This window comes from Medicago truncatula, chromosome 4 (genome assembly GCF_003473485.1).
Source record: "Medicago truncatula cultivar Jemalong A17 chromosome 4, MtrunA17r5.0-ANR, whole genome shotgun sequence".
Classification (NCBI taxonomy): domain Eukaryota; kingdom Viridiplantae; phylum Streptophyta; class Magnoliopsida; order Fabales; family Fabaceae; genus Medicago; species Medicago truncatula.
In genome coordinates this window covers 55,974,973-55,990,228 of record NC_053045.1, presented here as the reverse complement: position 1 = coordinate 55,990,228, position 15,256 = coordinate 55,974,973, and the positions used below count along the sequence as shown (strand labels likewise).

General features: G+C 34.9%; 1 protein-coding gene and 1 pseudogene across 3 annotated transcripts; one reads left to right on the top strand and one right to left on the bottom strand.

The window, feature by feature from the left end:
* The window catches only part of LOC11438180 (heat shock 70 kDa protein 8-like), a 35,808-nt pseudogene that overhangs the window by 10,408 nt on the left and 10,144 nt on the right, over positions 1-15,256 (top strand).
* LOC11442895 (spliceosome-associated protein 130 A) lies at positions 8,775-15,125 on the bottom strand. Of its 3 annotated transcripts, none has more exons than XM_024782079.2 (5): positions 14,564-14,874; positions 11,901-14,277; positions 10,908-11,399; positions 9,706-9,860; positions 8,775-9,610 (listed from the first exon to the last, which is right to left on the bottom strand). In XM_024782079.2, the coding sequence occupies exons 2-4, from the start codon at positions 14,241-14,243 to the stop codon at positions 9,723-9,725; spliced, it is 2,973 nt and encodes a 990-aa protein (XP_024637847.1). In that variant the 5' UTR covers positions 14,244-14,277; positions 14,564-14,874; the 3' UTR covers positions 8,775-9,610; positions 9,706-9,722. The 3 variants fall into 3 exon arrangements, with proteins under 3 accessions (XP_024637847.1, XP_024637846.1, XP_003609447.1); XM_024782078.2 differs by having other exon boundaries at positions 11,901-14,360; positions 14,564-14,705; XM_003609399.4 differs by having other exon boundaries at positions 9,170-9,610; positions 11,901-15,125.

Below are 15,256 nucleotides of genomic sequence, written 5' to 3'. Positions count from 1 at the left end.
TATTCTAATTATTATTAAAATAAACTATATAATAAAATAAAGGCTAAAGTGCAATTTTTGCCCCCTATATTTCAAAATGTTGTGATTTTGGCCCCCTATTAAAAAAATGGCAATTCTGGCCTCCTTCATCCCAAAATTGCTGAGAAGACGCCACGTGTTCCAAAAAAGGGTCATAATCGCAACTTTTTTGTAAAGTTAGAGGTTATTCATTGAAACAGTGAAATAAATGAACTACATTTTATTATCTTACTGTTTCATTTTTATCATAACTGTAGTTTTAGTTGAACCGGTTGCAGATTGTCATTCTCTACAATTTTTGTCATTGTGCCACAAGTTTTGGTTATATTAATTTTTCTTTTAAAATACATATTCACATCACTAATCTTTCATTAATTACATCTTATCAACGAACCTCTAAAACCGTTCCCTTTCTTATCCTAATTTTTCCACTCCGAGCCGAAATTAAATAATTAAATAGTTATTCCAAGCTCATAAAACCCGTGCGGCGCACGGTTCGACAATCTAGTGAATGAGGAAGATCAAAAGGTTTGGCTTCTTTTCTCGCTCGCACCCACTAAAATTTCGTATTTATGTTAAGTTTTCCCTGCTGTACATTTGGTTTCTTATGATTCTGGAAATTACTTGGGGTATTATGCGGAAATACTTTATAAGGTAGTACTCCCTCCGTTCCAAATTGTATGTCAATTTAGAAAAAATATTTGTCCCAAATTATATGTCGCTTTACAATACCAATGAAAAATTAATGTTACTTTTCCTATTATATCCTTAACTATTTATTACTCTCTCTTTTTTCAATTCCTTCATTTATCTTTCCCATATCATTTATTGAGGACAATTTTGTAAAACAACTCATAATATCTTTTTCCCACACAATATTAATTACATTTCTTAATATGTGTGAAATGTCCAAAACGTCATACAATTTGGAACGTAAGGAGTATCTAATATGCATGGACAAAAATAAAATGGTTTCCGTTCCACCCTTTTATATAGAATCAAAATAATATCACTTTTATCCTGTTCTGCTTTACTTTTAATATATTCAGTAAACATAAAACAAAACCCAATTATTCTGTTTTTTGTTGTTGCGAATTCGATGAAAAATCACACCAATAACAACTTGATGTGTGGAGCAAGGGATAATCAGGCAACCAAAATCAAAGTGTATGGAACAATAAAATACAAGCCAAAAGTAGAAAACAACGGTGAGAAGAACACAAAGAAGAGAATAACACAAAAGAATTTGTTGATCCAGTTCGGTCCAAATTGACCTAGTATGGGGGAGAGAGCAGCCATCCGTTCCACTATATGATGAGTATCGTTACAAAAGAGAAATCAATGGGTTACAAGAATAAGTCTCCCGCCTAATTCTACCCAAAGTCTCAGCCTCTTCCCGTAACCAAGAGACTCAATCCTAATAGTGTTTTCCAAGGTGAATCAACCCTCAAAACCTAGTGTTTGTTCCAAGGAGACAAACTCTATACAAACCCTAGTTTTGTTGTTGCCTTTCTAAACCCTTCTTTCAGCCCTCTCTATCTCCAAGTTTGCTCTGATACAAGGTCTATATTTATAGTGAAAGTAATCCCTTAAAAAACTGAAACAAATCTTCAATAAAAATACGTTTTATTTTTATCTTCAATCGCACTATCGTGGCACGATTAGATCCAATCGTGGCACGATTTTTCCAGTGATTGCTCCAAAATTTTGCTTCAACAATGGTGACACGAAGCTTCTTCATCGTGGCACGATTCTCCAGAATTCTGATTTTAAGTTAACTCTCACATTTGTTGTTTTAACTCGCCTTCTGAACAAATTCCTAATCATTCCTTTGATTGATGGTCCTGTTGGGAAACTTTAATTGATTTTCGACCCTTTATTTGATAGATATTCAAGTACTCCCTCCGTCCTAAATTATAAGCAAAAAAACAAAAATCACACTTATTAAGAAAACTAAAACATAAGAATTTGGAGTATAGTTTTTTGTGTTTTCTTTGGAAAAAGTTTTATAGGAAGATGTAAAAACAATTTTCATTGGCTATTGGTTATGGAAAAAATGAAAGAAAGAGAAAATTGAATGTAATTTGCATTTAATTTTATGAGAATAACAAAAAAAAATCTTGAAAAAGATAAAAGTTTTTCTTTTTTGCTTATATTTTGGGACAAAGAAAATGTATTTTTTTTGCTTATATTATGGGACAGAGGGAGTATTTGAGTTCTCTTGATATTAGAGCTAATAAGGATATCAAATCTGCAAACACAACATTCACTCTTGTAAGTTGCCTCTTCCCAAAACTCCTCTTTGTAGATGCTTTTGTGAAGTTGTGAACTTCTCATTCATTGAAGATTTCTTGTTGTGAAGAATAACCAAATGTTGATTTTCTACTGACAAAAATTAAACACTAATCATTTCTTGTTCAGAATTTCAATCCCAATCCCTATTTTGAGGATTCGCTACTTTCAAAGACTTTTGCCTACCTTCGAGAAGGAACAACAAAGGATTACCCCATAAGATGGAAAGAGGGCAACATAACTGCTACCCCGATAAGATGGAAAGAGGGCAAGGTAAGGGAATGAATCTAACCTTTTCTCCCCTATCAGCATTTATAAGTTTTATTTTGCATATTCTACTTATTTGACGGCCAATGTAAAATTTTGTCTAATCTACATTTCTACTTATTTGACAGCCAATGTTAAACTTTGTCGAATCTACATGACATGGATTACCTTAAACTTGCTAAAAGTAGAGGAATAGAACAACAAACTCGAACCAGATGAGATGCATCAAGGATGAGGAGGGAAAATATTGGTCATAAAATAAGAGATATAGAGCATAAGTTCCAAGGAGGATAGATGAAATATGTTTTGGGTGTGATCCACAATAGTAAAGTATCACTCAAGCTTATAGGAAAAGTTACCACACAATTTAAGACTTGTGATGTTGTATGAAATATATGATTAGAAATAAAAATCATCAGGCATTTGGGAAAAAACCTGTAGAAGAACAAATGAAGAGGGTTGGTCCGACCAGATATGATAGTTTAACCTTTAAGGTATACTGTTGGCCAAATTATTGAGATTTACGGATAAATTATTTATATTTACACCTTACAATGACAAGATTTTATTATGTCGATTGATCCATATAGTGGACCCAACCTCGTGTGAAAAGACCATGTTGTTGTAATTTACTAACCATAATCCTTAACACATGTAGGGAATACCTAATATCATTGATCATGAGGAGAAAGGGAACAAACAGGCTCCTGTTGGTGTCAGGTTTGTAACTTCATTTTTCTTCTTCTTTTCGTACATAAATATCTCTTATTCTAAATGCTTATTAGGTCTTGCAAGCACTAAACCTAATTTTTCCCTTACTAATATGTCATTAATTGCTAATGCACATAACATTTCCCTCCTATTCTATTGTCAATTTGAATGTCAAAAATTGAATGGTTGTATTTCCTTCACATGGCCTATTACACTACCGAGATAATGCAAGATTATTTCAATTTAAAAAAATCCATATGGCTGCTATCACTAAACCTTTGGTATAACCCATGCAGAAAAATAAGTGTGCATCTAATTAAATGTGTATGTTTCCAACGCAAGGCTTTATGCATCCCTTGTGTAAATATATACGCTTCCAATCATTCTGCAACTTCACCCTTCAGTTTCCACTCTCTCATAACATTCAAACCCTGCTTGCCTACCATTTCCTATCTGGTCCTTTGATCAACAACTCTGATTCCGAGTTTGATGCGGTTCTTAACAGGCTAATTGCATTCCTGTTTATTACTCCCTCCGGTCCTATATATAAGAAACAATTTACTTTTTTGATTCATTGAATAGTTGATGTATTTGGTCTATTTCTAGGCTAGGTACATCAATTATTGAATGAATCTAAAAAGTTAACTTTTTCTTATAAATAGGACCGGAGGTAGTATTTCCCACGAGGCTTTGTTCTCTCTCACTCCCTATTTCATCGTGATTTGTTTTTTTTATTTTTATTATTATTGCAATTTGTTTTTACTGATTATTTGTTTTGTTTTATTTTTATTTTTTTACTGATTATTGTAATTTCATTGTTCTCCCTTGGCTCTGTCTCTTTTTAAAAGTGTTATTAGTTTCAGATTGATGTTCCTGAACATTCTGCCCCAACTGGATTGTATTGTTTCCGATTTATTAGTTTCAACCATTTTGTTTCTTACTCTTTAACCTCTGATCTGGGACCTAACCGTGTATTCCCTGTTCATAGTCAACAAATTAATCAGCGAAATTCTCAGAATTTGCGATGAAAAAAACAAGTTAGGGGCTGGATTAAAGCATACTCAGATGCAAATTTGCAACAGGAAAATACCTGGGGGTTGGGTGCGGTTTTCTAAGATGAAGATGGACATGTTTTAGCAACGACAACCTGAAAGAGGGATGACTTTGTTCAACCAGAAGAAGCTGAGGGTTATGCTTTGTACAAGACTATGATTTTGGTCAAGGACTGCTGTTTTCGCACAGTGGAGTTTGAGTGATAATGAAGGGTTAGTGAAGAAGATCATTAGTGCTGGTGAAGAACCTGGAACTTATCTAGGGAATATTATTAGATGTTTTCACGTTAAGTAAAACTTTTAAGGGCTTAAATATGCAAACCGTCACTGTAATTTGGGCTGATTTTGATTTTCGTCCCTGTAAAAAAAATAAAATTAATTACATCCCTGTAAAAAAAAATTTGTTTTAAAAACGTCTCTGGCCCCACTTCGCTGGTGATGTGGCAACGTTTTTGGCCACGTGGCAGTTGCTAACTGTGCAACTTTTGCCACGTGGCGCTGACGTGTCATGCCACATAATTAATTAATTTTTTTTTTTGAAAATTCTAAAAATTCATTTATTAAATTAAAAAATCCGAAAATAAATATAAAAATCATTAAAAAATTGAAAAATCGGAAAAAAAACTGAAAAATAATAAAAAATTTCTTCAAAATTCTGAAATTCATTTTTTTTAAATTTAAAAAAAACTAAAAATTAAATTGACGAAAATTCTTTTTTTTTTTAATTCTGAAAATTAAATTATATTTTCAAAAGTTACAAATTTTGAGATTATATAATTTTTAATTTTATTTTTCAAAAATTTATTTGTAGATTTTAAAAACACTAATTTCCAATTTTTTTCTTCACATTTCAAAAAAAAAATTGGAATTTTTTTCATGATATTTTTATTTATTTTCAGTTTTTTTTTTCAAATTTTTAAAAATTTGAAAAAAAAAATCAGTTTTTTTAAAAAAAATAAAAAAATAATGACGTGGACCGCCACGTGGCAAAAGTTGCACAGTCAGCAACTGCCACGTGGCCAAAACCTTGCCAAATCACCAATGAAGTGGGGCCAGGGACCTTTTTAAAACAAAAATTTTTTTACAGGGATGTAATTAAATTTTTTTTTTTTACAGGGACGAAAATCAAAATTCGCCCAAATTACAGGGACGGTTTGCATATTTAAGCCAACTTTTAATAAGTGTGATTTCCTCTTTTACCAAGAGACAATGAAATTTGGTGGCCCATGAGTTGGCTCATTTGGCTCTTCAGGTTCCTGATAGGATTTGGTTGGAGGAAGTGCTTGAATCCATTAATTTGTATTGTGACAATTCCTTTATTTAATCTGTAGTTTTTGTTTCAAAAAAAAAATCATTTTGTTTCTTATTTTTGTTTCAAAACAATGTCATATATGCCATTTTTGTTGTTTTGGTTTGAATTCATATGCTATGTGATGCTTATTTTAATTCAGATGTTCAATTCCAGTTAATAATCTTCAACTTATATATCACAAAGTCGAAGATGACAATCTTCAACTTAAAAAATTAATCTGCAGTAGAAAAAACTATAAACTGCAACTTTTCAGCTCTGCTATCAATAGGAACATAGGAAGACTCAGTCATTACTCTTTTCATTATATTTAAGACTGAACCATCTTATATTACACCTGCCATAGTAATCGGTTTTGATTTAACTGTCCAAACTTACTTGCAAGCAATCGGTTTTGATTGCTCAATTAAACTATTAACAAAGGTATGAACCTGCCATAGTTTAAATTTTGTCCAAACTAAAGGAAACCAATCAGTTTTACTTTATAGAATTGATATTAGCATTTATGTACTGGAATGGAAATTTGAATTGGTTACTATTATAAATTTGTCCAATTGTAAAATAAGTATGAAATGTTAATTTGGTACAGTGTTGCTGTTGAAGCACTTTTGATAAATTAATGCGGGGTTAATAGGCTTTTACCTCCCTGCCATTTGGTTTACCCCCTACGGAAAAAAAAACTTGGAGATTCCCCCTCGTCATTAGAAGATTCTTTGATTTTCAACCCTCAGGCAATCTGACTGGATTAATGAGCTGATGTGGCACGCTAACTGTGTGATGATGTGGCACGCTGACTGATGTGGCACTGACACGTCATAATTTTAAATCTTTTATTTTTAAAAGTATGTTAAAAATGTGAAATACCCAAAATACCCCTTATGATAAGTTAAAAAAATCAATTCTTTTTTCTTCTTTCTTTTCTTCTCCAGCGATCTATCCTTTTCTCTCTTCTTCCCCCACTGTTCTCCTTCTCTTCTCCAGATCCCATCCTTATTTCTTCTTCCTTCCAACTTTTTTTTGACAAAAATTATTTTCTATTTTTGTTTATTCCATTCAAATTTCTTTTAATAAAAAAAAAAACTCATCCTTCTCTTCTTTCTTCTCTCCACCGTACCCTTCTTTTCCTCCTTCCTCTTCTCTTCATCCTTTTCTTCTTCTTCAACAACTTCCCTCATCTTCTTATTCCTTCTTCAACCCAACCCAAAATCTTTGTTCTTTTCTTTTCTCTTCATCTTTTTAATCTCATAAATTTAATCCAAACCCAAAAATTTGTTCTTTTATTTTCACGTTAAAAATTTGTTCAATATGGATAAAAATTAAAATTTTCTAGATCGACTGTGTTGTTGCTCTTATGCTTAAAGTTCCGCGAAATTGGGTGTAAAATTAAAAATGAGGATGAGGGTTTTTCAAAAGTTTTGTGTTGTGTTTCTGGGTTAAGTTTTGGCAGCGAAGGTTTGTGTTTGTTGATGATTAGGGGATTGTTGTTGTTGTTGATAGATTTGTTTGTTTTGGAAGTGAAGTTTAGGTTTGTTTGTTGATGATTAAGGGTTGTTCTGATAAGTTTGTGTTTGTTGATGATGTGTTGAATGAGTTTGATAAAGAATTGTTTGATGAGGAGGATTGTTAAATAATGTTGAAAAGGTGGAAGTGGGTTGAATGTTCATGATGATGAATGTGGGTTGAAGGTTGTGTTGCTGTGTTGGGTTCTATCGCAGGAGAAGAAAAAGAGAAAATTAATTTGGATTTTTAATTTAACATTAAGGGTACTTTAGGTATTTCATATCTTCAACATTATTTTTTGTTAAAAAAATTAGGCTTAAATATGTCTTTCGTCCTGTAAATATAGGCCATTTGAATTTTCGTCCATGAAGTTACTAATCCTTCTAATTTGCCCCTGCAAATATTAATCATTTGACTTTTGGTCCTAATTAGATTTTTTTGCTGAGGTGGGATGTCATTAGTGACGTGGTACCCATGTGGCAAGTGATGATTGGGCGAGGTGGTTTGCTTAAATAGGTCTTTCATCCCTGCAAATATAGGTCATTTGAATTTTCGTCCCTGAAGTTACTAATCAGATGTAATTAGGACAAAAAGTCAAATGATTAGTATTTGCAGGGGCAGATTGGAAGGATTAGTAACTTCAGAGACGAAAATTCAAATGACATATATTTGCAGGGATGAAAGACCTATTTAAGCCAAAAAATTATAATGTTTGCCACGTGGAATTTTAAAAAAATTCAAAACTAAAAAAAATAACACATCAGCGTGCCAAATCACCACATTAATCCAATCAGATGGTTTGGAGGTGTAAACCAAAGAATCTTCTAATGGCAAGGGGGGATCTCCAAGTTTTTTTTCTCGTAGGGGGGTAAACCAAAAGACCCCCAAATGGCAGGGGGTAAAAGCCTATTAATCCATTAATGTAATATAAGTGGCTATTGGGTCATGTATTAGTATAATAGGGTGTCTAATGGTGCCATTTTATTTTGTTGATCGTAATTAGACTATATAAGAGTCGGAGTTTGAGCTTTTATGCGCTATGTTCTATATTGTACCAAATCATCTCTGGTTAATTTAATAACAATAGAGGAATATACTGCAGTTCAATAACAATTGATTTTTTAAAAGCTTATAGATGAAATAACATTTAATTAAAAATCAAATTTTAGATGAGATTTTTCAATAAAAGTTGTTTTAAAAAATTTCATTGATATGTTCTATATTTTTTCCTTTAAAAAAATGTATATAATTATCTTTTTTGCGAAAGAGTAATTTTCCTTGCATTATCATATGAAAAAATCTGATTGCTTTTATTAGTACTTTAAATTTTTATTCTAATTTAATGTTAATCTAACTTGTGATTGGTATTACATAATGAATGAATCAATTGTTGCACGGGATACAAATAAAAGTCTAGATAAAATTGGTACATTAACAATGATAGAAGTTGAACCAACCGTTTCTGACAGATATTATTCATAATCCCCAAAGGTACTATAAAAAAAGAAAAAGAAAAATTTATAAAAAGTATGATTTTCAAATTATATAAATGTCGTCATGATATCACTAATCTAATAAATTTTTATCATTTGATAAATTTCACTACAATTTTTCATTACAGTATACCTTAATTGATGACTATTTTAGTCGATAGGACCCGTGCAGTGCACGGGTCTTCAATCTAGTTATCAACAAAAAAAGCCATGTTAGTTTCTAATGAGGTCACTTGTATTTGGCTGACCTTTATATTTTTAAACATAATGACTTATGGAATCTGGAATTTGCTCCAGGATAACAATCTCATGAGTAATACTCCTCCTGCTAATCAATTAGCACATCAATAAAGGGCCCCTGATTAGTTTTCCTTTTTGTTTTTCTTTCTTTTTTGGTTAAAGTTTATTTCACTATGATATGATCAATCCAAAGATAAGTTAATATTGGAAGACAAAAGGAATTCATAACCCAATACAGAGGATGCCTAAATGTACTTATTAAAAGGATTATGTTAATCCCACAGCTTGATTGCTTACGGCCGCCTTTTTTCGTTCCAGACCTCAACCTGGACAACCTTCCCATTACTATTCTTTCATATGTACCAATCAGTAAAAGCCACTCCTATCCTCCTTAATAAAACTTAAAATAATATAAGATTTGCTACATGGCAACATAAAAACTCATCTATAAACCACAACATTAGCTACAAAAGTTCTAATCTGAAGGACAAACATGTAGTATTTCATCTTCCCTCTAACTAATATATATATATATATATATATATATATATAACAAATCTCTATAGTTTCATTAGCAAGAATGAAAGGACAAAAACCCATGAGATGCCAACGGTGATCACTACAGGAAGCTACCAGAACGATTTGAAGACATAACCAATCAAAGCGGGAAAAAGTAAATGACCTTTTGCAGGTCTCTTAAAAATATTGCACAAGTGCAGAATTTTCCCCTGTTCATAGATTTAAAAACTGTCAGTTAGTTGTCAAGATATATTGCACAAATATTATATAAACAGTAGCCCAAAACAAAAATAGGGAACCATACCTCTCTACAAGCATTTGTTAAATAATCTTATTTCGTAGTTCCTCAAGTTTCTTTAGTATCTCTCCAGGGGTCCTGTCCAATTCATCAGCAATTTTTCTCTGCAAATCCATCGGCAATGTTGGGAATTGCTCACATAGGTCCCCATCAAGCACATCCTACACAAATATGAAGGCTTTTCAGAATTGTCAAAAATATAAAAAAAAAAAAAAAAATGATTGATCAACAATTTCATAGCAACTGAATCAAGACTTTCACTCAAATGAGGAAAAAGGGATGGTTAATTGGAGGGGAGGGACTTAATTAGACATTTTGTTTGGTTGATAGAAGAGGGGAGATAAGCCTCCTATCTTTGTTTGATTCGCAGGAGGACGAATTTCATTGAGATGAGGGAAGATGATCCTTTTCATTTTGGATCATTGAGGAGAGGGTCTAGAGATTAAGGAAAAAGGTTATTTTACATGTTATGTCCTCACAAATTGGTGTTGCATTTTATCAAAATACATTTCAGCCTGATGCCATAGAAAATCTAATGAACCATAGCTCTCCTCTAAATCCACCAATATTTGGAGGAGCAAGAATTGAATCAGAAGGATTTTGCTACGCTACCCTAAAACCAAAATCACTAAGGAAACTAAAGTGAACAGAACACTTTTATACACTCAAAATCAACAATATCGGTATCAACCTATAACAAAAGGTTAATAAAAATCAATTTTTTATTAGATTTCAACAAACAAGTTTAGGATTTGGTAGAGGGAGACTATTAGGCAGCCATCCTATTCAAATAACAAGCCTTCACATTCACATTCTAGATGACGGACTACATCATTGAAAAGGTATGAAAGAAATTTACATATATAATCTACAATAACCTACAAAATAATATGCAACTGACATAGTGTTGTCAAACCCAGATCACGGAAAATAATGTTTTGTTTCAAATTCTGGTATGATACCGTGCTAAAGTTCTGCAATAACGGCTATTTGACAATACATTGTACTAAATAAGGATCATAGAACAATAAAGATTTGTTCAAATTCTGCTATGGTATAGCAAGCCGCTATTTAACAACACTGAACTGACAGCAGTGCAAAAGGTATATAACAAAACCAAAGTTTCAAATATTAAAAATATTATAAAGCACACACTTTTATAGCTAAGATACAATAATGGAACAGCATAATATTAGTTTAGTATATACCTTAACAGGAAAATAGGCAGATCTATAAGCCATGTGGTCTCTTCCACACAAAGGAGGATTGTCCTGTCTCATATGCATCTCCAAATGAGAAAAGAAATCAACATCATCTCGTGAAGTAAACGCGTGTAATGCGCCAACACATCCCATAACGGTTCCATATACAATGCACTCTCCACCACCTGGTACAAGAGCAGCTTTTTGCAAGCTTGTGATCACATCCCCTACATGGAATTGTACAATTTCTTCAACCTTATTGAGAGCTCCATTCAGCTTTCCCTGCTCCCACTTGATCTTCCCACTAGTAGGATCTTCTTCTACCTCATCAGAAACATCCTGAGGCAACCGTGCAAAAAAAATATTTCCAAATTTGTCTGCACCTGCCATGGTGTCAAAATCTATGTGGTATGATGCAGTAAGCCATCTTGGAACGGAATCATCAGCAAATATGTAAAGTTGGTTTTCATCCCGTCTATACTTGCAGTAATGGAAAGACTGAAAGAACACACAAAACACAATTAGCTAAAGATTTTATTTAGTGAAACAGAAATCGGAGAGCGGTAGCACATTGGAATCTGTGAACAGGCTTGTTGTCTATTTCCAAAAAGGGTTAATGGTGCTTTACCCCCTGTAATATAGGTCATTTCCGGTTTTCCCCCCGTTTTCGTTTTTTCATGACCTATTAGGGGTATTCCAAAAAGGGGGGGGGGGGGGGGGGGGGGGGGGTAAATAAATTTTTTTTTTTACGGGGGGAACCGAAAAAGACCTATATTACCGGGGGTAAAGCACCTTTAACGCTTCCAAAAATTATGAAAATGTTCATTCCTTACGGAAAGTGTTGGTCGAGTTTTCCAAAATAGAATAATTCCAACTGGAACGTTCTAAAAAAAACAAAACCCAATGCAATAACAAATGCTAACATCAAAAGGCAAAAGCCATAACGAAAAAAATGATTGTCAGAATGCCTACATAAAGAGACATTTTATAGAAACATACCTCTTGGATGTCACCTACATAAATTCGATCACGGTAGGCATGAATAGAGACAATCGAAATGGGAAATGACTTATTCTCACATTTTCTTAATAATCGTCTTTTTCCCAAATCATATAGCCTGAGCACAGGTCCTATTCCTGCAAGTAATCTTCCTTGAAACTGACATAGAGCAAGAGGAACACCCTCAACCTGAGTTTTGTGAAGAAGTTCAAGAGACCTTCCATCATCTAGAAACCTATATATATGAATAAATCCAACAGTTAAACTCCTTTTGGGTGTAAACTGCAGCCCCTTTGCTGTGCCAACAGCTAAAAGGGTTCCGTACTCCTTGTCATGAAAATTTACGGTGCATATGCTGAATGCAGCCTCATTCTCCTGAAGCTCCAGAAGACATGTCGTATTTCCTGTCCTTGGATCAAGAACTCTGATGCAGGATACCCACTTATCTGATTCAGATTTTGGATAGCCGTAATGCTCGTCAGAGAGGGAATCGCCTTGATCCTCATCCTCCCCATCATTCTCCATTTGATCTTCACTTCCAGTCGCATTTTCCCCAGTCTGAGCAGCCTCAAAACACTCTTTCCTTGCAGCTTCACGCTCTTTTGCAGTAAGTGCTCCTTGATCACTCTCAATCACCACCAGAAGTTTTCGTTTCGGTTGCAGCACCAATTTCCTTGGCGTGTATCTAAGAGGAATAACAGTCTGATTAAATGTTTCTCCTAACCTTTCAACGGTAAAAATCCTCAATGCCTCGCCAGAAACAGACACTACACCTTCCAAACATTGGTCAGATGAAAATGAGGCAGCATATTCAAGGGTTTCATATGAAAGGGGCGTTAAAAGGAAATGTCCTTGGTGAATATAACCAAGCCAAGGTCGACTTGACAGGCAAAGCATTGCACACTTTCTTCCTAAAATAATTGGAAACAGCTTTGGGGCTTTTAATCCTAAGAATCGGGAACGGGCATCAGAAAGAAGACCTGTGACCGTATCCACCACAGTTCTAGACAAGACACCACTCTGCAAACCAGCACTTAGGAAAAGGCTAGCAGGATGATCTGCACCATCCTCACCACCAACAGATGCTTGGACTTCAAGGAAAAGAAGAGATTCCGGAGCTGAAGAAAGACTTTGTATACTTAGAGTCTGCATACAATCATCGGGATCCAGTGATAAGATTCGGATCGTATTGTCATATGAGCCAACTGCAAGAAAACGGGATCTTAGTCTGCCTTTAGGCACTGGAGCAATATCCAAACAAGCAACATCTCCTGACATTTCATGCTTCTCCACCTCCATCAACTGACCAGTTACATCGACTTCAAAATATACAAGCTCCCCTCCGTTCAGCGCAATAACAACCTGAAGTCTATTGGACCCAACTTTTGCAATTGTCCTCTTTCCAGAAGTTTGCCACTCATTCGTACGGCCGTCCTCCCTAATATGCCTAATACCATTTGGATGAACCTGCATGATAGAATCATCGCCAATCAAAGAAACGGCAAGGGATGGAGCAGTATCCAGAAAACCACTGTTGCTGACTTCTTCGACAGTCTCACCAATGGAAAGCACAAGTGTGGCATTTGTGAAGGACACAACGATATACGAATCAAACTCATCCATAACATTCTTCTTCACGGTCCAAACAGCACTAGGTATACCAGGAAGCTTGGAAACCGCCATCTCACTAACCGCCAAACCAGTTCTCATGATCCTCAAAGAAGACCGAGGACCGCGCCCACAAAGAGTAAAAATTTGAGGAGTCTCTTCTTCGAAGAGATTACTGACCTTCATATCCATGATAGACATTAAACTCTCAACTGGGTCAATCCTAACAAGGTTTTTGAGTCTCCTTGGCAGGAAAAACACAGGCTGAAAACCCTCTTCTGTTTCCATCAGACTCGCAGACGATGCTACCACATCATTATCATCATCCCCTATTCCCTTAAATTGATACAATGCATGATTCCCAAACTCGGAAGCTGCAAACAAGAACCCCGACTTGAGCACACAAATTGATACAGCAACAGCAATAGTATCAAAATACTTAATATTCAATTCAGAGACACGGTCACCACCACCGTCAGTCAAAGTTACCTTAAAGATATCACCATACTCAGTCTGCAAAAGGAAGAACAATTTAAACTCCTCAGGTTTCAAATTCTTCGTTTTATGCATAGCAGCCGAAACAATGAGAACACCACGCTCGGCAGGCAAATCAGCACGTCTTGGAATCACAGCCCTAACATCCGGATGACCCTGATTCTTATAAATAACAAAATTTTCAGCACAAACAAGCACCCCACTAGGGCCATCAGCACCACCAGGAACAGTCACAAGCATATTAGCACCATTATCAACCTGATCAGACCACTTCCTAGAAACATGATTAAGACCCAAATCAAGTTCATAAAAAATCAAATGCTTCTGAGCTTGAGAAGCTGCCACACCAGTAGCATCCTGATCAGCATCAGAACAATCCAATTCAATAGCAGCAAATATAGGATTTTCAAAACCACAATCAACAGCACAAATTGAAAAAACAATAGTATGAGATTTATTTGCTTCTAAAGGCGAAGAAATTGTTAACCTAGCTAAACTATCTCTATTCAAAACATAAACAAGCTTCTTTTTTTCACAAGCAGCAATCATAACAGCTCTACCTTTAGGATCAATTGCAAGATACTGACCAGGAACAATTCTCCGGCAACCTGATTTCCCAAAAGTTTCTTGGTGAATTTTATCAAAAACGTTTTTCTGTTTGTTGTAATCAAGGATTACGATTCTGCCGGAGTCAGAACCGACGACGATGAAGTCTTTCTGAGCTCCGGTGAGACGGAACTGAGACAGGGAGCGAATGGTGCCGAAAACTTGGACGGAAAGGATTGATTGAATGCGGCCAAATTTGTCGGGGCGAAGAAGTTCGAGAACCTTGCCTCTGGCGACGACGATTTCTTGGGTAATACCGTCGTCTGAGCCGGAGAAGTTGCCGTTGATTGCACAGACAATGCCGGTGGGTCGTTGCAGAGTGAGATTGTAGAGATACATGGCTATGACAAAGCGATGCACAGAAGGGTTTAGGGTTTTAGAGATTTCGATATGGTAATTGTGAAGGGTTTACGGTTATAGCGGTTGGGTTATCGATTACGATTTGATAATCGTGTTTTTGGTTATGGAGAATGGTGTTTATATACTCTTCTAATGAGTGAAGGAAAGGAAAATAATTCTGGAATATGGGCCGTGCTTTTTTTATTTGGTAATACCCAAAAATCTTTTATGCCCCCTGAATTTCCCAATTTGCCCTTAATCCAAGAGTTCTGTATGTCTTGAGTTGAACTTGAACGTACGTGCAGTGC